This window comes from Schistocerca serialis, chromosome 1, assembly GCF_023864345.2.
Source record: "Schistocerca serialis cubense isolate TAMUIC-IGC-003099 chromosome 1, iqSchSeri2.2, whole genome shotgun sequence".
Classification (NCBI taxonomy): Eukaryota; Metazoa; Arthropoda; class Insecta; order Orthoptera; family Acrididae; genus Schistocerca; species Schistocerca serialis.
The window spans coordinates 994,224,332-994,248,384 of record NC_064638.1 but is presented as its reverse complement, the minus strand read 5'-3'; the positions used below and the strand labels follow the sequence as shown (position 1 = coordinate 994,248,384).

The following is a 24,053-nucleotide window of genomic DNA, read 5'->3' as shown; positions in this document are numbered from 1 at the left end:
TAAGGTTCTGAGGATTCCTTGAAGCTCCGTCTGGACATCAGGAATGGGATTACCTTGTCAAACTTTGTATGTGGTGTTGTCTGAAAGCTGACGCAGTCCCTCAGCCACATACTCCCGACGATCAAGTACCACGGTCGTGGAACCCTTGTCCGCCGGAAGAATGACGATGGACCGGTCAGCCTTCAGATCACGGATAGCCTGGGCTTCAGCAGTGGTGATGTTGGGAGTAGGATTAAGGCTTTTTAAGAAGGATTGAGAGGCAAGGCTGGAAGTCAGGAATTCCTGGAAGGTTTGGAGAGGGTGATTTTGAGGAAGAGGAGGTGGGTCCCGCTGTGACGGAGGACGGAACTGTTCCATGCGGGGTTCAATTTGGATAGCGTCTTGGGGAGTTGGATCATTAGGGCTAGGATTAGGATCATTTTTCTTCGTGGCAAAGTGATACTTCCAGCAGAGAGTACGAGCGTAGGACAGTAAATCTATGACGAGGGCTGTTTGGTTGAATCTGGGAGTGAGGCTGAAGGTGAGACCTTTGTTCTACCTAAAGGTTTCGGATTGGGAGAGAGGTTTGGAGGAAAGGTTAACTACTGAATTAGGGTGTTGTGGTACCAGACTGTGTTGATTGGAATTTTGAGGTTTTGGAGGGAGTGGAGCTGGAAGTGGGAGATTGAGTAGATGGGAGAGACTGGGTTTGTGTGCAATGAGAGGTGGTTGAGGTTTGCTGGAAAGGTTGTGAAGGGTGAGTGAGTTGCCTTTCCGGAGGTGGGAAACCAGGAGATTGGATAGTTTTTTGAGGTGAAGGGTGGCATGCTGTTCTAATTTGCGGTTGGCCTGTAGGAGGATGCTCTGAATAGCCGGTGTGGATGTGGGAGAGGAAAGATTGAGGACTTTTATTAAGGATAGGAGTTGACGGGTGTGTTCATTGGCTGAGTTGATGTGTAGGTGAAGGATTAGGTGGGTGAGGGCAATGGATTGTTCAGTTTGGAACTGGTATAGGGACTGATGGAAAGAAGGGTTGCAGCCAGAGATGGGAACTTTAAGTGTGAGGCCTTTGGGGGTTATGCCAAATGTCAGACAAGCCTGAGAAAATAAAATATGCGAGCGTAATCTGGCTAGGGTGAACGCATGTCTGCGGAGGGAATGTAAATAAAACTTAATAGGGTTGTTGTGGGGGTGTTGTGAGGGTGACATGGTATTAGAAGGTGGAAAGTTTAACATGAGGTTGAAATGAAAATGAAAGATAAAAATATATGGGGAGAGATAAAGGTGAACTAGAAAACAACTGGAGATCTGGTATGAAAAAAGGCGAAAAAGTGTTGGTTAAGATGATCCTGTGGTGAACTTGGTTTGGTAGACAGCAATGTGCATAAAGTTTAGGTGGTTGTGTTGCCGCTAAAACACGTTAAAAGACAGAGAAATTCGGGAAAATTTTGAAAAAACGTATTAAAAGGAGTGGTGTTGTGGTGAAAGATTACGAAAATGGGGCTAACAATTGTCTGACGAAGAAATAATGACGTTAAAACCTGTGGGGAGTGGCTAAAATGATCAGTGATGTGCGAAAAACGGAAGTGGAAATAAAGTGAAAGTTATTAGAACTAGCCGAAGTGGTTGTTTAATACGTGAAAGCACCTGTTATTGAACTAGAAACGGTGGATTTTATAGCAGCGGTAGTGTTGAAAGCGGAAAATAAATTTTTTTTTGGTTATGGTTTGGAAGTGGGTTACGTATTATTGAGTATATATAGGCGGGATAAAATTGTATAGTAGATTACGGTAAAAAGGGTAAGGTGAATACAAAGTGAGACTACTGGTAAAAACAGAAAGAGAAAATAGAGAGAAAATAAAGAGAAAAAGACGACAGGAAAGATTTCTATATGCAACAGCGACAATATCTAAAAACAAAGATGATGTGACTTACCAAATGAAAGTGCTGGCAGGTCGACAGACACACAAACGAACACAAACATTCACACAAAATTCAAGCTTTCGCAACAAACTGTTGCCTCATCAGGAAAGAGGGAAGGAGAGGGAAAGACGAAAGGATGTGGGTTTCAAGGGAGAGGGTAAGGAGTCATTCCAATCCCGGAAGCGGAAAGACTTACCTTAGGGGGAAAAAAGGGGTATACACTTGCACACACACACATATCCATCCGCACATACACAGACACAAGCAGACATTTGTCTGTGTATGTGCGGATGGATATGTGTGTGTGTGTGTGTGTGTGTGTGTGTGTGTGTGTGTGTGTGTGTGTGTGTGTGTGTGTGTGTGCGCGTGCGCGCGCGCGCGCGCGAGTGTATACTTTCCGCTCCCGGGATTGGAATGACTCCTTACCCTCTCCCTTGAAACCCACATCCTTTCGTCTTTCCCTCTCCTTCCCTCTTTCCTGATGAGGCAACAGTTTGTTGCAAAAGCTTGAATTTCATGTGTATGTTTGTGTTTGTATGTGTGTCTATCGACCTGCCAGCACTTTCGTTCGGTAAGTCCCATCATCTGTGTTTTTAGATATATTTTTCCCACGTGGAATGTTTCCCTCTATTATATTCATATATATACTTCACTGTTGTTTCTTGTAAACTGCCACAAGAATTTAAAGATCTTTATAGTAATCCACATGCTTTCAAATTGAAACTGAAGAGTTTCTTCATAGGTCACTCCTACTACTCTGTTGTAGAGTTCCTAGAAAAATTATACTGATTCCTGTGTTGATTGTGTTTACATAAACTTATGGCTTGTCTTTTTTGGGTTCATAACCATTTTATTTTATATGTTATTACTTTTCTATTGTAATTTTGTGTACTGACACATTCCATGTCCTTAGAGATTTGGCCCTCAATTTGGTCCTACAGATCTAGACATGTAAAATAAAATAAAAGTAGAAGCCAATTGTTTTGATTCCTGTTGTGCAGAGTCCTGGGCCCTAATTTCATGCTGGAGCAGACAAACTGTACAATATCAGCCCTGGATACAAATAGTTTACATGTGATCAACTATGGGATAATCACAAACTATTTCAAATAGTAAAGTGTAGCATCTATGTTCTGTTGCAAGAACTTATTCAGGATGTGGAAACTGAAAGTTCTCTCATACATCTTCCCAGGAGTCACCAATCATAGCTACAATACATTCATATTTTGTAATATATTTCACGCACTTCTTAATATGTTCTCTTTTAACACATATATTTATATGAACTTATTAGGCTGGTAAACTAAGTTCTGGCAGATCTCCACCTAGTCCCTGCAATTCTATCTGGAACTGTACTGAGGATCTTTAGCAATATGATGTTACTTTGTGAGTTTGTCAACAATGCAGAATTTTGCTATGAAAAGAGTATTACAGCTCTCTTACACCTCTCAAGACACTCATCACAGATTCATGTAATACATCAGGAATGGTTCTCATAAACTTGCATGAACACAATTTAACAGCCCAAATGGCACATTACATATTCTTGAATGTGGCCATGAAAGCCACATTGTATTCCACAGTCACATATGTCAAACGATGTAATGATTAAACACATAATCAATTTTTTTTGTCGTGGGAAACAGGATATGACAAATGTGATGACAGTGCTGGGAAATTGAAAATTTTGTTTCAAGCAGATGACTATGTGGTAAACAGGACAAACTGAATAGGTATAAAGGCACACAAATACTTAGAAATCAGTTCTTTCTCTAGACTTGAGTGGAGAATGCAGCCAATATACATTATCATCTGCAGCATATTAGGTAATGGGCGAGTTGTGGTGCCCTGAAAATATTCTAAGTTTGGAGTTGGCGTGGCCGCACAGGTCACTCGGCAAGACGGGGATCGTCAGCAGCCACATGGTGCCGAACATTAGCAGGAGCAAGAGGAGTAGCCCCAGGGTATGGTCCAGGCCGACCGCGTGGCTGGGAATTCCATATTGACGCTGTGTTGAGGACTGTGCTTTGTGTTGATGAAGGAGATTTGTGTGCCGGGAGTGCCAAAGATGGTGGACTTTGTGAAACCTTAATGGCAGACATTTCACAGTTCATGTAGAAATTAATAATATCCAGTGGAATCGTGATACCTCAAAAAGAAATATGTACATTACCATTATTTGCACGATGATTTTGATGGTGTAATCAGATTTTCAATATTTTTATTAGTTTAAAGTTTAGTATCTGACTGTAAATTATACAAGTAACATGCAGCAACGAATTTCCAAAGTATAAATGCTTCATCTGATTTTGTCGATTGATGTGTCTTTAGAAAGCTATTAGTGTAAACCTAAATTGGTATGAATTACAGGCATATAACTTGAATAGTACATGGGTTATTGGAGGTCAAAGTGGCTGATTACTACTGAACATGTCAAGCCGTAAGTACTCCACAGTTACACGAAAAAACGGTAGAGAGCATGCTTATCAATATATTTATTTGTCTATGTCTTTGTTTATATCTGATATATACTATTCATGAAGAAATTGGTCAAATATTTACTGTGTTTTAGAAAGCACAGAGACATTAGGCTGCTGGCCTACTTTTGCTTCTATTCCTTTGATATATGTTGATTTGATTTGTTTATGTATTTAATTATGTGTGTTAGAGCGTGTTTATGGTACAGCCGTAGGAATATTCATTTAATTTCAAGTTATTTAAATGTAAATTCAGTATTTTGTATGTGTTTCAATATGTTTGTGAGTGTGCGTTGTCTTGGAGACATGGTGGGAGCACTGTAGCCAATCACAGTGCTTGTTACTACGGTAGGCGACTACCGAAGTCAATGGAGAGACTCTATGGAAGTGAGGGAGGAGCATTGGGTCACATGGGACATGAGAGAGTTCTGGACGGGAAGGCGCAATCGAGGGTCGCATGAAATACTTGGAGAGTGTCGAGAAGTTTGCGCACGGTCGCAGGAGATGGAAATATTTCGTAGAGCCAACTTGTGCACTTGTGAAATTTCCACGGCTTGTGCAGTGAAGACATAGTCTACATTTAGAAGTGAATATCTTGGGAACTATGTTGTTGTTCATAACTAATTACATGAAGTAGGAATCTATTGTTTCCCTGTTATTAAACTTATATTTTATTTAACTGCTGGACCATCGACACCAATAAGTGTTTTGCAGTAAGAAATGGCATTCTTAAAGGTTCTTCTGCTATTGTACTCATTATTTTAGGTTGTTAAAATAGTACCTGCAGATTTTATTGAATTGCAATCTCTCATTTATAAATTTCTATTTTACACTGGAAATTCGCAATTGCCGAATGATTGGAACCTTCGACCACTCAATTCATGCATATATTCATATTGTATACTGTAGACTCAGTTGTATTTGGCATGAAATGTGACAGCTATGTACCCCAGCCCCTAGACAACGAAACCAGCCAAAACTTTTAATATTTGAACTCTGAGTCTGAGGGTACGTAGTTGAGGGCCACACACTTTTATTTGAAAGCCTGCAAGCAACATGACAATTCTGTACAATATAAATAAATATTATGGTCTCACATCTTTACAATGAGACAAAAATGGAAAAACTTACCTAACATCTTTGTCTATTTGCAAGAGAACTTCATTATCCTTGAAAAAAGTTTGCCACTTGCTGTCAGGATTTAAATTCAGAGGATGATCTGTCAATGTAACATCAGTTCGACATGAGTCATCGTCATCTGCAACTCCTGGCATCACAATCATTTCCTCTGAAAATAATAAACCAAAGCAAACCTATAGCCTACTGGTTAGATTATAAATATTTCCATTTACTCAAAGTTATTTTAGAGATCTATTGTGCAAGTGTTAACAAGAAAATAATAATGTTCACATAAAAACAAAATACATGTTCTTGGTATCAATTAATATTGGAGAGAGCATAAGCAAATAATATTCTGTACAGCTGAGATGTTTCAGCTAGCAGTTAACTGAATAGATATTTGTGTATTAAAGCTTGTTATAGTCTTTCCAAATCATGTATGCATTAAAATTTGATTTAAAAACTGATCTGCTTAGTCAGAGTTCTACTCTGAAATACAAGTTGATCCACATATCTAGCTAAAAAAATACCACCAATATTAAAGTGCCCATATATTTTTGACAGATAACAAGTACCAGTCCTATTACTAATTAAAACACAGCTGCTGTTACTTTCCAAGGGACTAATGTTTGAAAAAAGCAGTTCTCCCTCTATCTACAGTCGGTCACATTCACCAGCATACCAACTAACTATACAATTGTTTGAACAACGGAAAAATCCAGGATGAAAAACTACAGTGTTGAGAAAAGGATAGACTGCTACTCGCCATATACAGGAGATACTGACTCACAGACAGGCACAACAAAAAGACTGTTATACATTTGAGCTTTTGGCTAAAAGGCCTTCTTTTAAATTAGAAAACACACACACACACACACACACACACACACACACACACACACACACACACACACACACACATGACCACTGTCTCTGGCCGCTGCGGCAGGACCGTGCACAGCAACTGCATTTTGATGGGAGAAGCAATCTGTGGGTGGTGAGGATGAGGAGAAAGATGGGATGGGGAGAGGGAGCGATAACAGGGTAGGGGTGGCGGTAGGTGTAGTGCTGCTTGAGTGAGCACGTGAGCATGCATGGATGTGGTGGGGACATGGTAGGGCTGATAGGTACACAGAGGGGAGGGGGGGGGGGGGGGTTGAGGTTGGGGTGGGGAGGGGAGCGGGAAGGAACAGAAGTACAGAAGGGGAAAAACACTGTTGGGTACATTGGTGTAATAGAAGGCTGTGTAGTGCTGGAGTGAGACCAGGGAAGTGGATTGGGGGATGAACGACAGAGACTAGTAAAGATTAATGCCAAACAATGGAAATTCCACATACAAATATCAACAATGTAGGAAAAGACAGATTGCTGCTTACCATAAAAAAGTCATGTCAAGTTGCAGACAGGCACAATTAAAAGACACTCACATATAGCTTTCGGCCATAACCTTTGTCAGTAAATTCAGTCCGAGAGCTGGAGTTGGTGGTCGTGCATGTGTGAAGAGTGCTTGCTTGTGTGTGTGTGTGTGTGTGTGTGTGTGTGTGTGTGTGTGTGTGTGTGTGTGTGTGTGTTTTACTGACTAAGGCTGCGGCTGAGAACTATATGTGAGTGTCTTTTAATTGTGCCTGTCTGCAACCTGTGAGGTTACAGGCAAATTGTGGCTTCCTGAAAATATTCTAAATTGGCGTGGCCAGGGCCTGACAGTAAACACGTGGTGGCAAACGTCAGCCAGACGAGAGGGGTAGCCCAAGCGCATGGTCCAGACGTGTGGCTGGGAATTCCATTGTGATGCTGTGTTGATGGAGACACACTGGGAGTGCCAAAGATGACGGACTTTGTGAAACCTTAATGGCAGACATTTCACAGTTCGTATAGAAATTAATAGTAGCCAGATGAATCATGATACCTCAAAAAGAAATATGTACATTACCATTATTTGCACGATGATTCTGATGGTGTAATCAGATTTTCAATATCTTTATTAGTTTAAAGTTTAGTATCTGATTATAAATTATACAAGTAACATGCAGCAACGAATTTCCAAAATATAAATGCTTCATCCAGTTTTGTCGATTGATATGTCTTTAGAAAGCTATTGGTGTAAACCTAAATTGGTATGAATTACAGGCATGTAACTTGAACAGTACATGAGTTATTCTAGGTCAAAGTGGCCCATTACTATCGATCATGTCAGGCTATAAGTACTCCAGTTACACGAAAAAACAGTAGCAGCATGCTTATAAATATATTTATTCATCTATGTCTTTGTTTATATCTGATATATACAATTCATGAAGAAATTGGTTAAATATTTACTGTGTTTTAGAAAGCACAAAGACATTATGCTACTGACCTACCTTTTGTTCTATTCCTTTAATATATGTTTATTTGATTTGTTTATGTATTTAATAATGTGTGTTAGAGCGTGTTTATGGTCCAGCCAAAGGAATATTTATTTAATTTAAAGTTATTTAAATGTAACTCCAGTATTTTGTATGTGTTTAGCTATGTCTGTGAGTGTACGTTGGATTGAAGACATGGCGCGAGTGCTCTAGCCAGTCACAGCGCTCCTGAATGGGGAGACTGGATGTAAGCGAGTTCTGGACGGTACGGCACAGGAAACAGGAGTGGGTGCTGGACACAATGGCGTGGCAGACACACGGTCGCGAGAGAGACATGGAGAGAGAGAAGCGGTTTGCGCGTGGTCGCGGCACATAGAAATACTTTGGAGTGCCGACTGTGGCTTCTACAGTGAAGATGTAGTGTGTATTTAGGAGTGAATATCTCGCGAGCTACATTGTTGTTCATAACTAATTACGTGCAGTAGGAATCTATCGTTTCCCTGTTATTCAACTTTTATTTTATTTAATTGCTGGACCATCAACACCAATAAGTGTTTTGCAGAAATATACTGCATTCTCAAAAGTACTTCTACTGTTGTACTCATCATTTAAAGTCATTAAGAGAGTCCCTGCAGATTTTATTTAATCTTTCATTTATAAATTTAAATGTTACTTTCATAATTCGCAATTGCCGAGTGATAGAAACCTTTGACCATTCGATTCATGTGTGTATTCTTATCATATACTGAAGACTCAACAGTATTTGGCCTGTAATGCGGCAACTAAGTATCCTAGCCCCTAGACAACAAAACCAGCCAAAACTTTTAATATTTCAACGTTGAGTCAGAGGGTGCCTAGTTATTTGAAAGCCCGCAAACCTGACGTGTCTTCTTTACAGTAAGTAGCAATCTATCTTCACCTACAAAGATTGAGACCAGAACATTACGAGAACACAAATCGATCAAAGAATCTTCCTCACAATTCTACTAGTGAATGATGAACTCTACTAGTAAATGATTTCTCAGCACCTTTCAATCAAGTCAATGGTCTCTCCCGTCTCCTCTGACTCTACGTATACCCACTCCACTTCTACTCACAAACATGCTGCTGTCTGCTATTGACAGGTGACACAACAGAAGTGCAACACATATGCTACTCTACCATTGTAACAGTATATTCACCTTTCATTTCAAACAATGGAAAATCCGGGATGGAATGAAACAATACTATGAAAAGGATTGTTGCTACTCACAATATAGCAGAGAAGCTAAGTCACAGAAAGGCACAACAAAAAGATTGTCAGAAAGTGAGCTTTCAATCAACAAGGCCTTTGTCAGAAATAGACAACATACACACACAAACTCATGGAAAGGCAACTCTCACACACATGACCACAGTCTCTGGCTGCTGAGGGCAGAGACTGTCATCATGTGTGTGTATTTGCGCAAGTGTGTGTGTGTGTGTGTGTGTGTGTGTGTGTGTGTGTGTGTGTGTGTGTGTCACCTTTCATTTCAATTATTTTATTTTCTTTTTTCTTTTTTCCAAAATAAAATTCAGGCATCAGCTGTGCAATTGGAATGTTGATTCCATTTAACCGTTCCAATGGATTCATCTGTCTTTGGTAGTTCAGACATTAATACCTTTATCAATAAAGCATACTGCCATAACATATCACAAAATGTACACAGTGCACACAATAATAATAAATAACGATTGATAACTTATCATGAATTAGTTACAGTTATGTAAAGATTCAAGGTGGTGCACTATTGTGATTAATTCATGCCAAGTTATCACTTTGCAGTTATAATTATCACATAAACCATGTTCATTTTGCAGTATGTCTCAGCATTATACTCCACTGATGGTATTGGTGCCTGCTAAACCAATACTAAACTTCCAAAATGACAGACTAATCTGTTGAAACTGGTTAAGTGAAATAAACATTAAAATTGTACAACCAATGAGTGAAAGTTATTTTGGGAAAAAAACTGAAAATGATAACAGCTATGAACAAAATTATAATAATTTCATATTTTCTCGTACTATTGCTTCTTGTTTATAAATAAGTATTTTACATATACAGATGATTTAAGAGGAAAGGAAGTAAAGTTACTATATAACACAGTGTACCTGGTGATGCCATTAAAAATGGTCGAAAAGGGTGGGGAGGGGAAAATGGCCATACTTTTTTACTAAAGGAAATACCCTGACATTCACCTCACTGAATCTGAGAAAAACACAAAAAATATAAATCAAGATGGTTGGACAGTGACAGAAAATTTTATCCTCCCAAACATTGATCCTATGCTTAATTACTTTACAGCTTTGGTTAAATATTACAGTTCCATATTGTGAACATCATTACTGAAAACAGAAGGTATAATACTTCTGTTAAAACTTACAAGGTTAGGGGCTATGCTTGATGTAGAAAACTATTTACTGACATTTCATTCTCATCTGTGGGAGTAACTCTTCAGAGTAACTCTCTCTACTTTCTGTTAAAATTATTATAGGTTTCACAAATTTCTACTGCATCTCCGTACAAGTGCATGGTAATGTGTTATCTTGGCTATAACTCTAGTCTTACAAAACTTTATTTCGCACTGTAAAGCAGGTTTTGCTACAGCAGGTTATTAGTTAGTCCAAAGTAACACTTTCTCTTATGGTCAGCTAAATAATATTTAGTATTTCTTTTTGTGGTTCCAAACTAAACTTGACAACAATTAAATAAAATTTTATACCTACCTGATGTCATCAGTGGATGATGAACATCTTTCGTAGTTAGGAGTAATTCATTTATTTTCCTGGTACACTTAAAATTCCCTTAAACTCTATGTACAAAACAGGATCAATGTATAGTATAATTTTAACAGAAAGGAAGAGGAAACTGAACTGAACTGAATTAACATGGATGCCAACTTTGCATGAAGAAATCTAATGATCAGTTACTTTTAATTGAGAATTATGCCACCAGTAAAAAATATTCATATGTATTCGACATCACATGATGAATGGTGGTGTCCTCTCTATTGCTGCTACAAAAGTAAGAACACCTCTCATACACACACGACCACCATCTCCAGCATCTCGGGCTGGAATGCAACATTACATGGGATGCAAGCAGCAATCTGGAGAGGGTGGGGAACGGGAAGGGATAGTGGCGTATGTGTGTGAAGAGAGATGAAAGCTGTCTGGTGGAGCGCGCAGGGACAAGACTGCCAACAGACGCGGCATCAGGAAGTTGTGGGGCAGAGTGGTGAGGAAAATGAGAACAAAAAAGAGAGGAGAGGGGAAGGGAGGGGAAGGGAGGGGAATGATAGGCAGATGTTTTGGCAGAGGGCTGCAAATAAACAGGGTGGGAGACAAGAATGGGGAGGAGATGATAGGACAGAGGGGGTGAAAACTGTTGGGTGGAGGGTGTGGGGTGTGGGGACAGTATGATACAGTGGGTTGAGGTCGGAATAATTACGGGAGCGGAAAATTTGTTGTTCTAAAAATAACTGCCATCTGCCCAGTTCAGAAAATCTGGTGGTAGAGGGAAGGATTCAGATGGCTCGGGTAGTGGAGCACCCATTGAAATCAATTGTGTTGTGTTCAGCTGCATGCTGTGCCGCAGGGTGGTCTACTTTGCTCTTGGCCACAGTTTGGCAGTGGACATTCATCCTGGTGGACAGCTACTTGGTAGTCATACCAATATAAAAACAATGCACAATGATTGCAGCAGAGTTGGCAAATGACATGGCAGCTTTCACAGGTGCCCTGGTCCCTGATGGGTTAGGATAAACCTGTGACAGGACTGGAATATGAAGTGCTGGCTGGGTGGATTGGGCAGGTTTTGCACTTGGGTTTTCCACAGGGATATGATCCTTGCGGCAAAGAGCTGGGATGATGTGGAGGTTGCATGGACAATGGACCACCACTTTGGGAAGGGTGGGAAGTATCTTAGGTAGGATGTCCTTCATTTCAGGGCATGACAATAGGTACTCAAAGCCTTAGAGAAAGGATGTGGTTCAGTTGTTCCAGTCCGGGGTGGTACTGCGTGACGAAGGGAAACTCCTTTATGGCTGGTTTTTGGAGGTGGTGGGAGGATTGGGGTTGGGAGGGGAAATGGCATGGGAGATTTGTTTTTGGTCTAGGTCGGAGATAGTACCTGTCTGTGAAGGCCTTGTTGAGACCCTCAGCATACCAAGCAAGGGAGTTGTTGTCACTGCAGATACACCATTCCTGGAGAGGAGGAGGTCAACATCTAGAAAGGTAGAGGAGTTGAGGAGGACCATGTGAAGCAGATGGGAAAGAAGATGTTGAGGTTATGAAGGAACAAAGATAATGTGTCTTGGCCCTGGGTCCAGATAATGAAGATATCATCAATGAACCTGAACCACAATAAGGGTTTGGAGCTTTGGGAGGCTAGGAAGGTTTCCTCTGCATGGCCCACAAAAAGTTTGGCATAGGAGGGTGCCATGCAGGTGCCCATGGCTGCACTGCAGATTTGTTTGTATACCTTCCCTTCAAATGAGAAGTAGTTGTGGGTTAGGATAAAGTTAGTAAGGTGTATGAGGAATGAAGCAGTGGGTTAGGAGTCTGGACCACTACCCACTACCTCGTTCCTCATACACTTTACTAACTTTAGGAGTAGTTGAAGGGAAGGTATATAAACAAATCCACGGCACAGCCGTGGGCTCCCTCATGGCACCCTCCTAAGCCAACCTTTTTATGGGCCATCTAGAGGAGACCTTACTAGCCTCCCAAAACAACAAACCTCTAGTCTGGTTCAGGTTCATTGATGATATGTTCATGATGTGGACCCAGGGCCAAGACATCCTACCTTCATTCCTTCACAACCTCAACACCTTCTCTCCCACCCATTTCACGTGGTCCTCCTCAACCCAGTGTGCTGCCTTCCTAGATGTTGACCTTCTCCTCTCTGATGGCACCACCTGCACCTCTGTCCACATTAAACACACCAACCACGAATAGTACATGCATTTTGACAGCTGTCATCCCTTTCACACTAAAAAATCCCTCCCATATAGCCTCACTACCCAGGGATGGCATATCTGCAGTGACAGCAATTCCCTTGCTCGGTATGCTGAGAATCTTAATAAGGCCTTCACACACAGGCACTATCCTCCAGACCTTGTCCACCAACAGATCTTCTGTGCCACTCCCCCTCACAACCCCAATTCTCCCACCACCCCCAAAAACCAGCCACAAAGGAGTGCCCCTTCACCACCCAGTACCATCCTGGACTGTAACAACTGAGCCACACCCTTCGCCAGAGCTTTGATCATCATGCCCTGAAATGAGGGACATCCTACCCCACATGCTTTCCACCCCTCCTAAAACGGTCTTCCGTTGCCCACCCAACCCCCATCCCTATACCACTCCCAACCCCAACCCCTTGCCTCAAGGATCATATCCCTATGGAAGAACCAAGTGCAAAACCTGCCCATTCCAGCCACTAAGCACTTCCAATTCCAGTCCTGCCCCAGGTTTAGCCTACCCCATCAGCGGCTAGGCCATCTGTGAAAGCGGCTATGTCATTTTATTATTTCCTGTATCATTGCACAGTTTTTTATATTGGTGTGACTACCAACCAGCTGTCCACTTGGGCGTACGGCCTCCGTCAAACTGTAGCCGAGAGTAAAGTAGACCATCCTGTGGCACAACATGCAGTTAAACATAACACACTTGATTTCAATGGCTGCTTCACTACCCTAACCATCTAGATACTACCCTTCACCACCAGCTTTTCTTAACTGCACAGATGATGCTAAGCATACTTACACAAAAAATGGATACTGAGCAATGGTAGTTTAAAAGGATTAGATTGTCATTGTTCATTTCTTGTGCGATTTTTCTGACCGACAGTTTCCTTTTCAACCATATTTTTCTGTATAGTACATTGTACAGAAACATAACAAATTAAAGTATGAAAGGTGAACTTAGTGAGGTGTCACAGGCTGATTGCTACTAGTCTGGAAAAATTAAGATGCTCCTGAACAAATAATGGCTTTATGATGTATGAATAAAGATGAATAGGTCAAATTCAGAAAAAAACTTTACATACATTAATCTACAGAAAGATTGTGACATCTTACAGATGAACCATACACTCAGATACTCAACATAAATAGCACTATAAAGCATTGAAAAACCACTGATTGTAAAGCTCTTTCTATTTTACCATTTTGATATTATCACAAATGATTTGTACATAGTTATGAATAATTTTCTATTGTTGGTAATTGTCAGATGATGGCCTCATCTCCTGGACTACTGCTGACAGTATAGACATTTTGCATGTGTCTCTAATACTGTAAATTATTTTCCACTCTGAAAGTTCTTCTTCCATCTTTTTTGATACTGTCACTATGCTGATAACAGGTACTTAACATAGAAGTGACAGAAATCCTGCAATTGCTCTTGCATAAACAGAAAATAATGAAAATGAAGTTTCATGCACTGAATTTTAATACATACCAATAAATTGTCTGTACAATTCTCTCTTCCTACTTAAGGTTTCACTCCATGTACAATGAGTTGGTGGTAAGTAATTGAGCAGAAGCTTCCAGCACAATGCCCTTCTGCCCTGTTCATCTGGAACTCCTTGAAAATAATGTAGTGACAGTTATGCAACAGCAAAGTAATATGATATTACTAAATACTACACAATATGTTTACAATGTATAGTTCATATGGTGTGATGTCAACCTACACAGTAATTCTATAGGGAAACTGACAGTCTGTCTGTATGTTTTTTATATGACACATTCATGATTGAAGAAAGTGCTTATCTAAGTTGTAAAAAGGGATTCTTACTGACTTTGAAGTCAGAGGGGCAATATTCTTGAGAAAGCAAAGTTTGTAAAGAGTTCAAATGGCTCTGTGGAGAAAATGTATTGTGTGCTGATTAATAATACCACTGAGAGTAGTCATTGTGGAATCTGCAGAACTTCATGTGATTATACTCAGCAAGCTACAGAACTGTATTTGTGGAAAGATATGTCACTGCCATACAAGAAGAACTTTGACTATAATGGATGGTAAAGGGTAATAAGAATGCTTACTGATTCAGTACATCACATTAGAGGACAGATATTCTTAAACCAATGGTAGGAGAACACAGTGCATTGTCTCTGTCATATTATCTGACAAATGTTCTTTTTTTTCTTTTTTTCACAAATCCATCATTGGCAATAAATTCATTATTGTCTACTATGGAGAGAATGGGCACTTCAACCAAAATAGTATGGATAGTAATAGGTGGTCACAACAATGAGACTTGACAATTTTTGTAAGTCTACACAAGACAAGCAACAGAATCACAAACACAGGCAAAAACGTTATTAAGTCATTCATTCAAAGTGCGCTGCACAAAATACCTTCAAATAGCTTAAGACTTCCAAAGAAAGAGATAAAAAGTTTTGAGTAACAGCAACAGTAGCAGAAATCCACTACGAAATGAGATTACAAATCCCACAGTAACACCATTAAGCATGAAGCATCTGAATAGGAGAGAAGATGGGAGGGAGGCAGGCAAATGACAGACCAACAAATTGATATAAATATGGAGGAACATTTGCCCTCAGAACAATTCTACAGTTCCCTAACATGTGTATACAAAATTACATAATTACCATGTTTAAGCGAGTCACATATTTCTAATTGAACTCCATTCTATTTAATCGAAAAAACAGAGTTTATGTCACACTTTCCTTTGCACAAAATCAGCATTTCTCAGGAGAGCTGAGAGCAGAGTAGTTAATAACGGAGCCACTGTGTTCTGTTCTGATCATATCAAATCAAATCTTTATCATCACATAACATGCCTCATACACTCAAAGTTTGTGACTTAGGTGACTTGAGTAGGCTCTAACACTGTATACAGACTAGTAAAATTAATCCAAACTGATAATCCATATTATACTATTTCTTCATAAAGATAATATTTTACATGGTTATCGTATAAAAAAACAACCTATATTATAACAGCATTTACTTTTCAGATAGTTTTCAAGGTGTTCTTCATTATTTTTTTTAGAGTGAGTCACATTTCCTCTTTCAGACTTTATTTATAAATTTCATGCCAATGTAATGTGGAGTTCTACATAAAGTTTTTGTCTGAGGCTAGGTGACATGTAACTTGCTCTATAAGTAGTCCGGTATTGATGCAGGAAGCAGTTGCTCTTAAAAAGTTATGGGTTTCTCTTCACGAAAATGAGAGCAGACAACCTTTAGCTGCACTCTACAAGTTTTGAGTACATTAGTTTCCTCAGATTCCAAGAAAATGGTATTACACCTAATGACAAACAAAATATGCATAATATACAGTTTTCACACTTAAATCAGTGACATTATATAAAAGCCAGAAATATAACTCATCCAACGGCCTGTTTGATCTTATTGGTAGTTCCACCAATTATTCATCTTCCTCACAAATTTCAGTGAATACAATGCCATATATAACAGAATTTTTCTTTTCTCAACACAAGCCGTATGAGACACTCTGGTTCAGTAATAGAAATATTTCTGCTCTTGATATCTTCTTCTGTTCTCCTGGTCTCAGAGGCATTGTTGAATGGGATGCAGCAGTTTTTCACGCCCAAATGGCCTTTTCCCAACCTGGCGTCATATAGCAAAGTAACAGCACAAGAAATTTGCCAAAGCAGATGTCGAACAGCATAGATTCACAACTCCTACAGCAACATCTTGTAGAATGAAGCAGCAAAGACAGAGAGAGAGAGAGAGAGAGAGAGAGAGAGAGAGAGAGAGAGAGGAAGGGGGGCGGGGGGAGGGGGGGGGGGAGTGTTAAGGCTGTAACTGAAGAAAGCTGGTCCCACTGTAAAATGAGGAATGTCAGTTGTTGGTACAGGACAGATGGATGGTTCCATGCAGCTTTAGATACAGACTTTTTGCAGGTAATCTCATACATTGTTCACAAAAAAAAAAAAAAAAAAAAAATGTGGGTAACAAGAGACTGCATAGCTACACCCCGCCCTCCCCAAGCTGAAGGCATGCTTTCTTGGTGCTCTATGATTTTCATTATTTTGAAGGTGGTAAATTGGTGCTAAAGTGTTCATCTTTGAAACACTAGTGTAGGTGTCACATTTTTATTTATTCATTTTTTTAAATTTATACACCAAATTGAGGAGCCAGTCTCCACAGTCGTGAAACGCGTCTGTTGTGTATTTAGCTAAGTAAAAAATTCTTGCATTTCGTGTGTTTCTTTACATATTTACGTGAACTTCCACAATTTCCTCTGTGTGTAACCACATGGGTCTGATTCGAAATCCTAGTGGCTAATAGTTTATTGTTCTGTGTATCATGAGATATTGCATATTTCTCAACATTTATAATAGCCATGCAATATAATAAAGATGAGGATTACTCTGCCAGTAGTAAAGTGACTGACAGGGCGAAGCAAACTGGATAGAACTTGGTGCAGGCAACAGACAAAAGCATGCCACACAACATAAAAGAAAAGGGCATTTCCAGAAACAGTGAAAACAATTTATGCCAAAGGAGTAAACCCCGATCAAAAATCTCACAGGAGTTTACACCAAAAGATGGATAGATCCACCTCTGGCAGGTGTGCCCAGATTCCTTGTGCCTAAATCAACTATACTCAAGGAAAAATCTTGTGCATCATGGAGAGCTTTATTCTCAATATTCCAAGACTATTCACCAATAAGCCAATAAACATATTACTTCCTTAGACCTCGCATAATAACCATGATGGAATCATTTCTCATAACAGCAATTTTGACATATACAGAGGAATACCAACAATATTTCCTCACGTGCATCATCTACAAAAGAACCAGAAGGTGGTCAAAAGTGGTATATCACTTACCCACCACTATATAGTACAACATGGCTTGTGGAATAAATGTTTTGACTGCTTATAAACATGACAAAGAAAGAGAGAGAGACTTTCTTTAATGCTAGATTAGATTAGATTAATACTTGTTGCACAGTTAATGAATACAACACTTCATAATGACCTGGAACTTCTTAGTTTAACAGAAGTTTCTTTACTGTCATAATTAAACTTTCTGTTTTGAATATAATTGTATGATTACTAATTTATATTTAAAAATTCATCTGCTGAGTAGAAAAAGTTGTCATTTAGAAATTCTTCTAAATTGTTTTTAAATTCTGATTGCTTACCAGACTTGTGATGCTATTTGGTTTGTGACCTAAAAGACTTTTATGGTGGCATAATTCACCCCTTTATGTCTCAATATTAGATTTAATCCAGAAAAGTGAAACTGTTGTAAATCGAACCTACCTCCTGTTCTCACCACCACATTTGCAATCTACAAGCTGTCTCTGCAAGAAGCACTCTGGGAAGAAGCCAAGCCCCTGGAGCCCATGTAGTATCAGGTGGCAGGACTCCGTCACCTGAAATTGGCTATAACCATGCACGCACCATGCAGAGCTCTCATTCTCATGTTCTAGCTCAACAGAATGTTCTGTGTACTGGATTCTATCTGTTGACAACTCCATCTGTGATCTTGGACTTAGTATGGGCTTTAATTCTGGCCATCTATCTACTGTGTGTGTGACATCGAACTTATATGTTTTTGTCTTTGCAGTTTGTTTCCTTTGTGTCAGTGTGATAAGCAAAACAAATTGTGCTCATAAAAGCAGACTTCTACACTTAGCATGTGCGTGCAACAAAGATCATCTCCGTTGGTCATGGACCCAGAATTCATGAAACTATAGCAGCAACTGCTGCAACTTTAAATGGAACAGCAACGGCTTATCCTAAGCAGCTCATCAGAACAGAGCAGCATCCACCACCACCACTTGTGCCTTTTCATCCAGAAGATGAACACTGGGACTCATACTACAGATGTCTGCAGCTCCCCATCCAGGTGAGAAGCATAACTGACATTACTAGGCCGTGCGCTTTTCTGCAGGCTACTAATCCCCTAATACTGTGTCTTATACAAAAATTACATCCTTTCAAAAATCCTGAATGTTAAGATTTGTCTGAAATCTGAAGTTTGCTGTCAAAGCATTATGAGCAGCAAACACATTCTGTTGCAGCAGCTAGGCTCACATGTTTTCATTGTTGCAAGAAGTTGCATCAATCATATGCTACATGGGCAGCTGATCTCAAAGTGCTGACTTATAAATGTCAATTTTTGTGTGGAAATCAAAATCCAAACAATATTCATTAGTGCATGATGTGATAATTAAGTATGCACCTGATAAGAAGACACTGAAAATAATAAATTCTACTTTCAAAGAAGTGCTACCAATAAGAATTATTTTTAAATGTCAGATGAACACAGCATTATTTTGCGGGGAGCAATGTATCTTTTGTAAAACCACTTAAAATATTGAATGCAGCACAGCATAATCTTGGTGACTGTAAAGCAGATTCCATAAAACTGTTCCCATTCATGCCACATTAAGTGTGATTGGAACTCACCATGTTTATCTTCATCATCCCACTCCGGATTCAACCTGATGTCCTTTTAACGGCCAAAGCCTGAACAATAAATCAGCAGCTTTACATATTTGACTCACAGTCTTTGTGTCACCTGTCTACCACTCAATGCCGAAGTTTGCAAAAGCAGCGCTGCGTCACACCATCACAGCAGCATAAACACATTACAGCTACAGTTGTACCCTTTCACAGAAAAACGGCAAAAGTTCTCTCTAAGACTAGCAATCAACAACCAATTAATACAATTTCTTGTTGAAACTGGTTGAACAGTTTCTATTAAAATGAAGAAAACTATGCTCATATTGATTATATGTCTCTCAGCCAATCTCACAAAGGTTACAGCCCTGCACCAAACACAGCATACATTTGCATGGTAAATGCACAGTAACGACATTGCACAAAAAGTCAGCTGTCCGATTACTTTCTTTGTTGTGTCACCACGTCAGGTACAAAGCATTTTTGAGATGGATACTGGTTCATCTTTTGGTTTTAAAGTAGTAGATGACAGTTGTACTATCTTAAATCACCATTCACCTAACTTTCAGAAGTATTTTCTCTAGGCTTAGGATGTTCAATAATTATTGTAGCTCACATTCAGCTAAAGTCTTCCACAGCTCTTTGCTACTTTAGAGCACAACCAATGCCAGTAGTATTGTGAGATGAAAAGTCTGAATTACACTGCCAGGTGCAACAAGACATCCTCACATCTGTCACATGCAGTCAACTGGTAACACCATTGGTAGTGTAGCAAAAAGCAAATGGTTCCCCATGTGTTTAGAGAGACAATTATCTGGGTGATATATCGGTAAGTGTTGCTACGAGAGAGAGAGAGAGAGAGAGAGAGAGAGAGAGAGAGAGAGAGAGAGAGAGAGAGAGAGAGAGAGAGAGAGGGGGGGGGGGAGGGAGAGAGAGAGAGAGAGAGAGAGAAAGAGAGAGAGAGAGAGAGAGCAAATTTTGTGAATGTACATCTATTTTTCCAGACACCACAACAAAAATAACTATAGTGCAACCATAAAATTGTGAATTCTTTCAAGGGCAAATAGAGTACATGTAATGACTACATACTGGCTTGTAAAGAACTTCAAATAACTCAGCAACACGCAAAAGCTGCAGAAAAAATTCAAGTGTCTATGAACTTGAAAGACCTTCAGTCAATTCTCGACAAAACAAATTACAAGAACTTTACATCAAATGTTGCCCAGATTGCCAGACTACTTAATAACCTACATAAGAAATGTGCAAGAAATGAATGGTGATAGCAGTGTCAGGCAGCTTTTCACAAGTTAAAACATTATCTACCAAGTCTGCTACTTGTCTGGCAACCTGTCACTAATCAGAACACCTTGTCCTCATCCCTAATGCATCTCAACATGGCATCAGTATCATTCTTTCCCATAAAAGTGATGATGGCATGGACAACCCCTCATATATGCATCTAATACACTTAATTCTGCTCAGATCAATTACTCACAAAAAAAAAAACTAGATATCATATGTGGCATCCTAAATTTCCGTTCATTTCTCTATGGTACAAAATTTAACTTCATGGACATGCTCTCATGTGTATTTTTGCACTGGCCAGTTAAGGAACTCACAGGGTGTTGACTTCATTATGCAATTCTTCAGAGAAATGTGGCTCATCCTCATAAATTCCATTTTTAAGTTGTAGTCGCCAAGATATCTAATATGTTCCCATCTCGAGTTGGTTTTCTAACCAATTGCTCAAGGTTGTGTGTTGAGAGTGCTCCTAGAAAAACTTCACATGAGTCTCTGCTTCTGCCCCCTGTGATAAACGTGTAATTTTCTCAGTTAACAGATGCCATATTAAAGTCTCTACCTACAACTAATGGATAATTTGGGTATTTATTTCCTATGTACTCAAGACTTTGCCTGAAACGTTCTGCAAACAACCTTGGAGGATGCTGGTGGTCTATAAAAACATCCTAATACAATGGTCAATCCTTGCCTCATTGACAGCTTTATCTAGACTATTTCACAGTCCGACCCAGTATCTAAGTCAACTGTGTTTAAACAGCCTTTAACTGCAATGAACACACCACCTCCCATAGCATCAGTCCTATCCTTCCTAAACATTGTCCAATCCGAGTTCAAGATTTCACTGCTATTTATGTCTGGTTTTAACCAAATTTCAGTACCAAATACAACATTGGCATTGCTGCTGTTTATTTCGGAGAGTAACTCGGGGATCTTGCTACAGACACTTTGACAATTTACTAACATAAGATTTAGCATATTTAAATCCTTTGGAATGATCTGTTTAGGCGAATTAACAATTTTTACAGTTAGCACACCCACATCAGTGTCATGAACTGGTAATTTTTCAGGCCAACGGTTTGTTTCCTGTGGGAGGAACCTAATCTAAAAAAAATCCCATGTGCATGCCACAAATAATGTACTACCCATGTAGCTGCTTCCTGTGTGTAGTGCACCCCTGATCTATTGAGGGGCATCATACAACCTTCCACCACACAGAGTAGGTCGAGGAATCTGCAACCATTTTCATCACAGAGTCTGGTTTAGATTCTCCACTCGACTTCAAACCAGAGGACCCCAGTCCACCCTGGGTAAGATGCTGCAGATCATCAGCTTGGCTTCCACTCCTCGGGAGATGGAGGCCGCCTTCACCAATTTAGCCAGTCATCGAAAGGACACAAGGATTTCCTCAGAACACCGAAGACAGGCATAATTGGTGCCGACATGTGCAACAATCTGCAGATGGCTGCACCCTGCATGCTCGATAGCCGCCGGAAGAGCCTCTTCCACATCCCGGACAAGGCCCCCTGGCAAGCACACCGAGGGAACGAGGGAATGTTGGACTTCTTCCCCACCCTAGCCGCTATGTTCCTGAGTTCAATCAGCAAGAGAGGTCAGCGCTAGCGCAAAGGGTTGTTCACGTGATATTCATTGCACTGTTGTCTGTAAACACATGTCACATCAGTACTCTTGGAAGAGAGCTGTGACAGTGACATGGCTCTGTTGTTATTCCTGCATAGCGATTTGCAAAGATTGGAAGGGGGGGGGGATGAAATATCAAGATTCGAGCAGTGATCTGTTGCAAAGTGGACAAATAAATTTAAATTTGGTCGCGAGAGCTTAGATGATGATCCGCACAGTGGTTGGCCAAAATGTGTCACTACTCCAGAAATCATTGCAAAAGTGCACAAAATGGTCATGGAGGATCACTGATTGAAAGTGCATGAAATTGCACATGCTTGCCAGATGTCATCTGAAAGGGTATTTCACATTTTAACTGAAGAATTAGAAATGAAAAAATTATTTTCAGATGGGTGCCACAACTCCTGACGCTGGATCAAAAATGCATGAGAATGGACATATCAGAACAATGTTTGGCCCATTTTAGGAGAAATGAACAAGGTTTTTTGTGCCTGTTTGTGAGCACCGTTGAAACTTGGGTGCACTACTATAACCTAGAGACAAAACAACAGTAAAAGCAATTAAACATGCTGATTCTCCACCATCAAAGAAAGCAAAGGCAGTTCCCTTGGCAGGAAAGGTCATGGCATCAGTGTTCTGGGATGCGAAGGGGATTCTGTTTGTAGATTATCTCTCCACTGGGCAAACAGTTATTGGAGAATACTATGCAAATCTCCTGGACAAATTGCAACAAAAGATGTATGAAAAAAGGCCAGGTTTAGCAAGGAATGTCATCTTCCATCAAGACAACGCACACCCACACACACACACCTGCCGTCGCCATTGCAAAATTAAATGAGCTAAGGTATGAATTGTTGCCACACCCACCTTATTCACCTGATATGGCTCCGTCAGACTTCCATCTCTTCCCAAAACTGAAAATTTTTCTTGGTGGATGAAGATTCACTTCAAATGAAGAACTGATAGTCGGAGTTGACAACTACACACATCAAAAAAGTTTTGCATCACCTCAGGTCCCAACAGTTCCGGAACCTATACAGAAAATTGGAATAGAGATCAAGATAAACATCATTTCCACCCTTTTTATTACTCATGAGAACTACACATTGCTTGTTGTACCACCACACAGCGAGACCTTCAGAGGTGGTGGTCAGATTGCTGTACACACCTGTACCTCTCTTACCCAGTATATTGTCCTCTTGCATTGATGCATACTTGTATTCGTCGTCGCATACTATCCACAAGTTCATCAAGGCACTGTTGGTCCAGATTGTCCCACTCCTCAATGGTGATTCGGTGTAGATCCCTCAGTGTGGTTGGTGGGTCACGTCTTCCATAAACAGCACTTTTCAATCTATCCCAGGCATGTTTGACAGGGTTCATGTCTGGAGAACATGCTGGCCACTCTAGTCATTATCCCGAAGGAAGTCATTCATTCACAAGGTGTACATGATGGGGGTGCAAATTCTCATCCATGAAGATGAATGCCTCACCAATATGCTGCAGATATGGTTGCACTATCGGTTGGAGGATGGCATTTACGCATCGTACAGCCGTTACGGTGCCTTTCATGACCACCAGTGGCGTAAGTCGGCCCCACATAATGCCACCCCAAAACATCAGAGAAGCTCCACCTTGCTGCACTCGCTGAACAGTGTGTCTAAGGCATTCGGCCTGACAGGGTTGCCTCCAAACACGTCTCCCAACGACTGTCTGGTTGAAGGCATATGCGACACTCACTGGTGAAGAGAACGTGATGCCAATCCTGAGCGGTCCATTCGGCATGTTGTTGGGCCCATCTGTACCACGCTGCATGGTACCGTGGTTGCA

At 40.2% G+C, this 24,053-nt stretch overlaps 1 protein-coding gene across 2 annotated transcripts in view; it reads right to left on the bottom strand.

Annotated features, from left to right (window-relative positions):
* LOC126413088 (TBC1 domain family member 13) overlaps positions 1-24,053 on the bottom strand; it is a 231,162-nt gene that overhangs the window by 183,587 nt on the left and 23,522 nt on the right. For both annotated transcript variants that reach the window (XR_007575362.1, XM_050082986.1), the window contains exons 3-4: positions 14,327-14,452; positions 5,511-5,667 (exon numbers count right to left, since the gene is read on the bottom strand). Coding sequence is in view for 1 of the 2 variants with exons in the window: in XM_050082986.1 (XP_049938943.1) it covers positions 5,511-5,667; positions 14,327-14,452 (283 nt within the window). In the remaining variant the exon portion in view is untranslated. The remainder of the gene's footprint in view (positions 1-5,510; positions 5,668-14,326; positions 14,453-24,053) is intronic.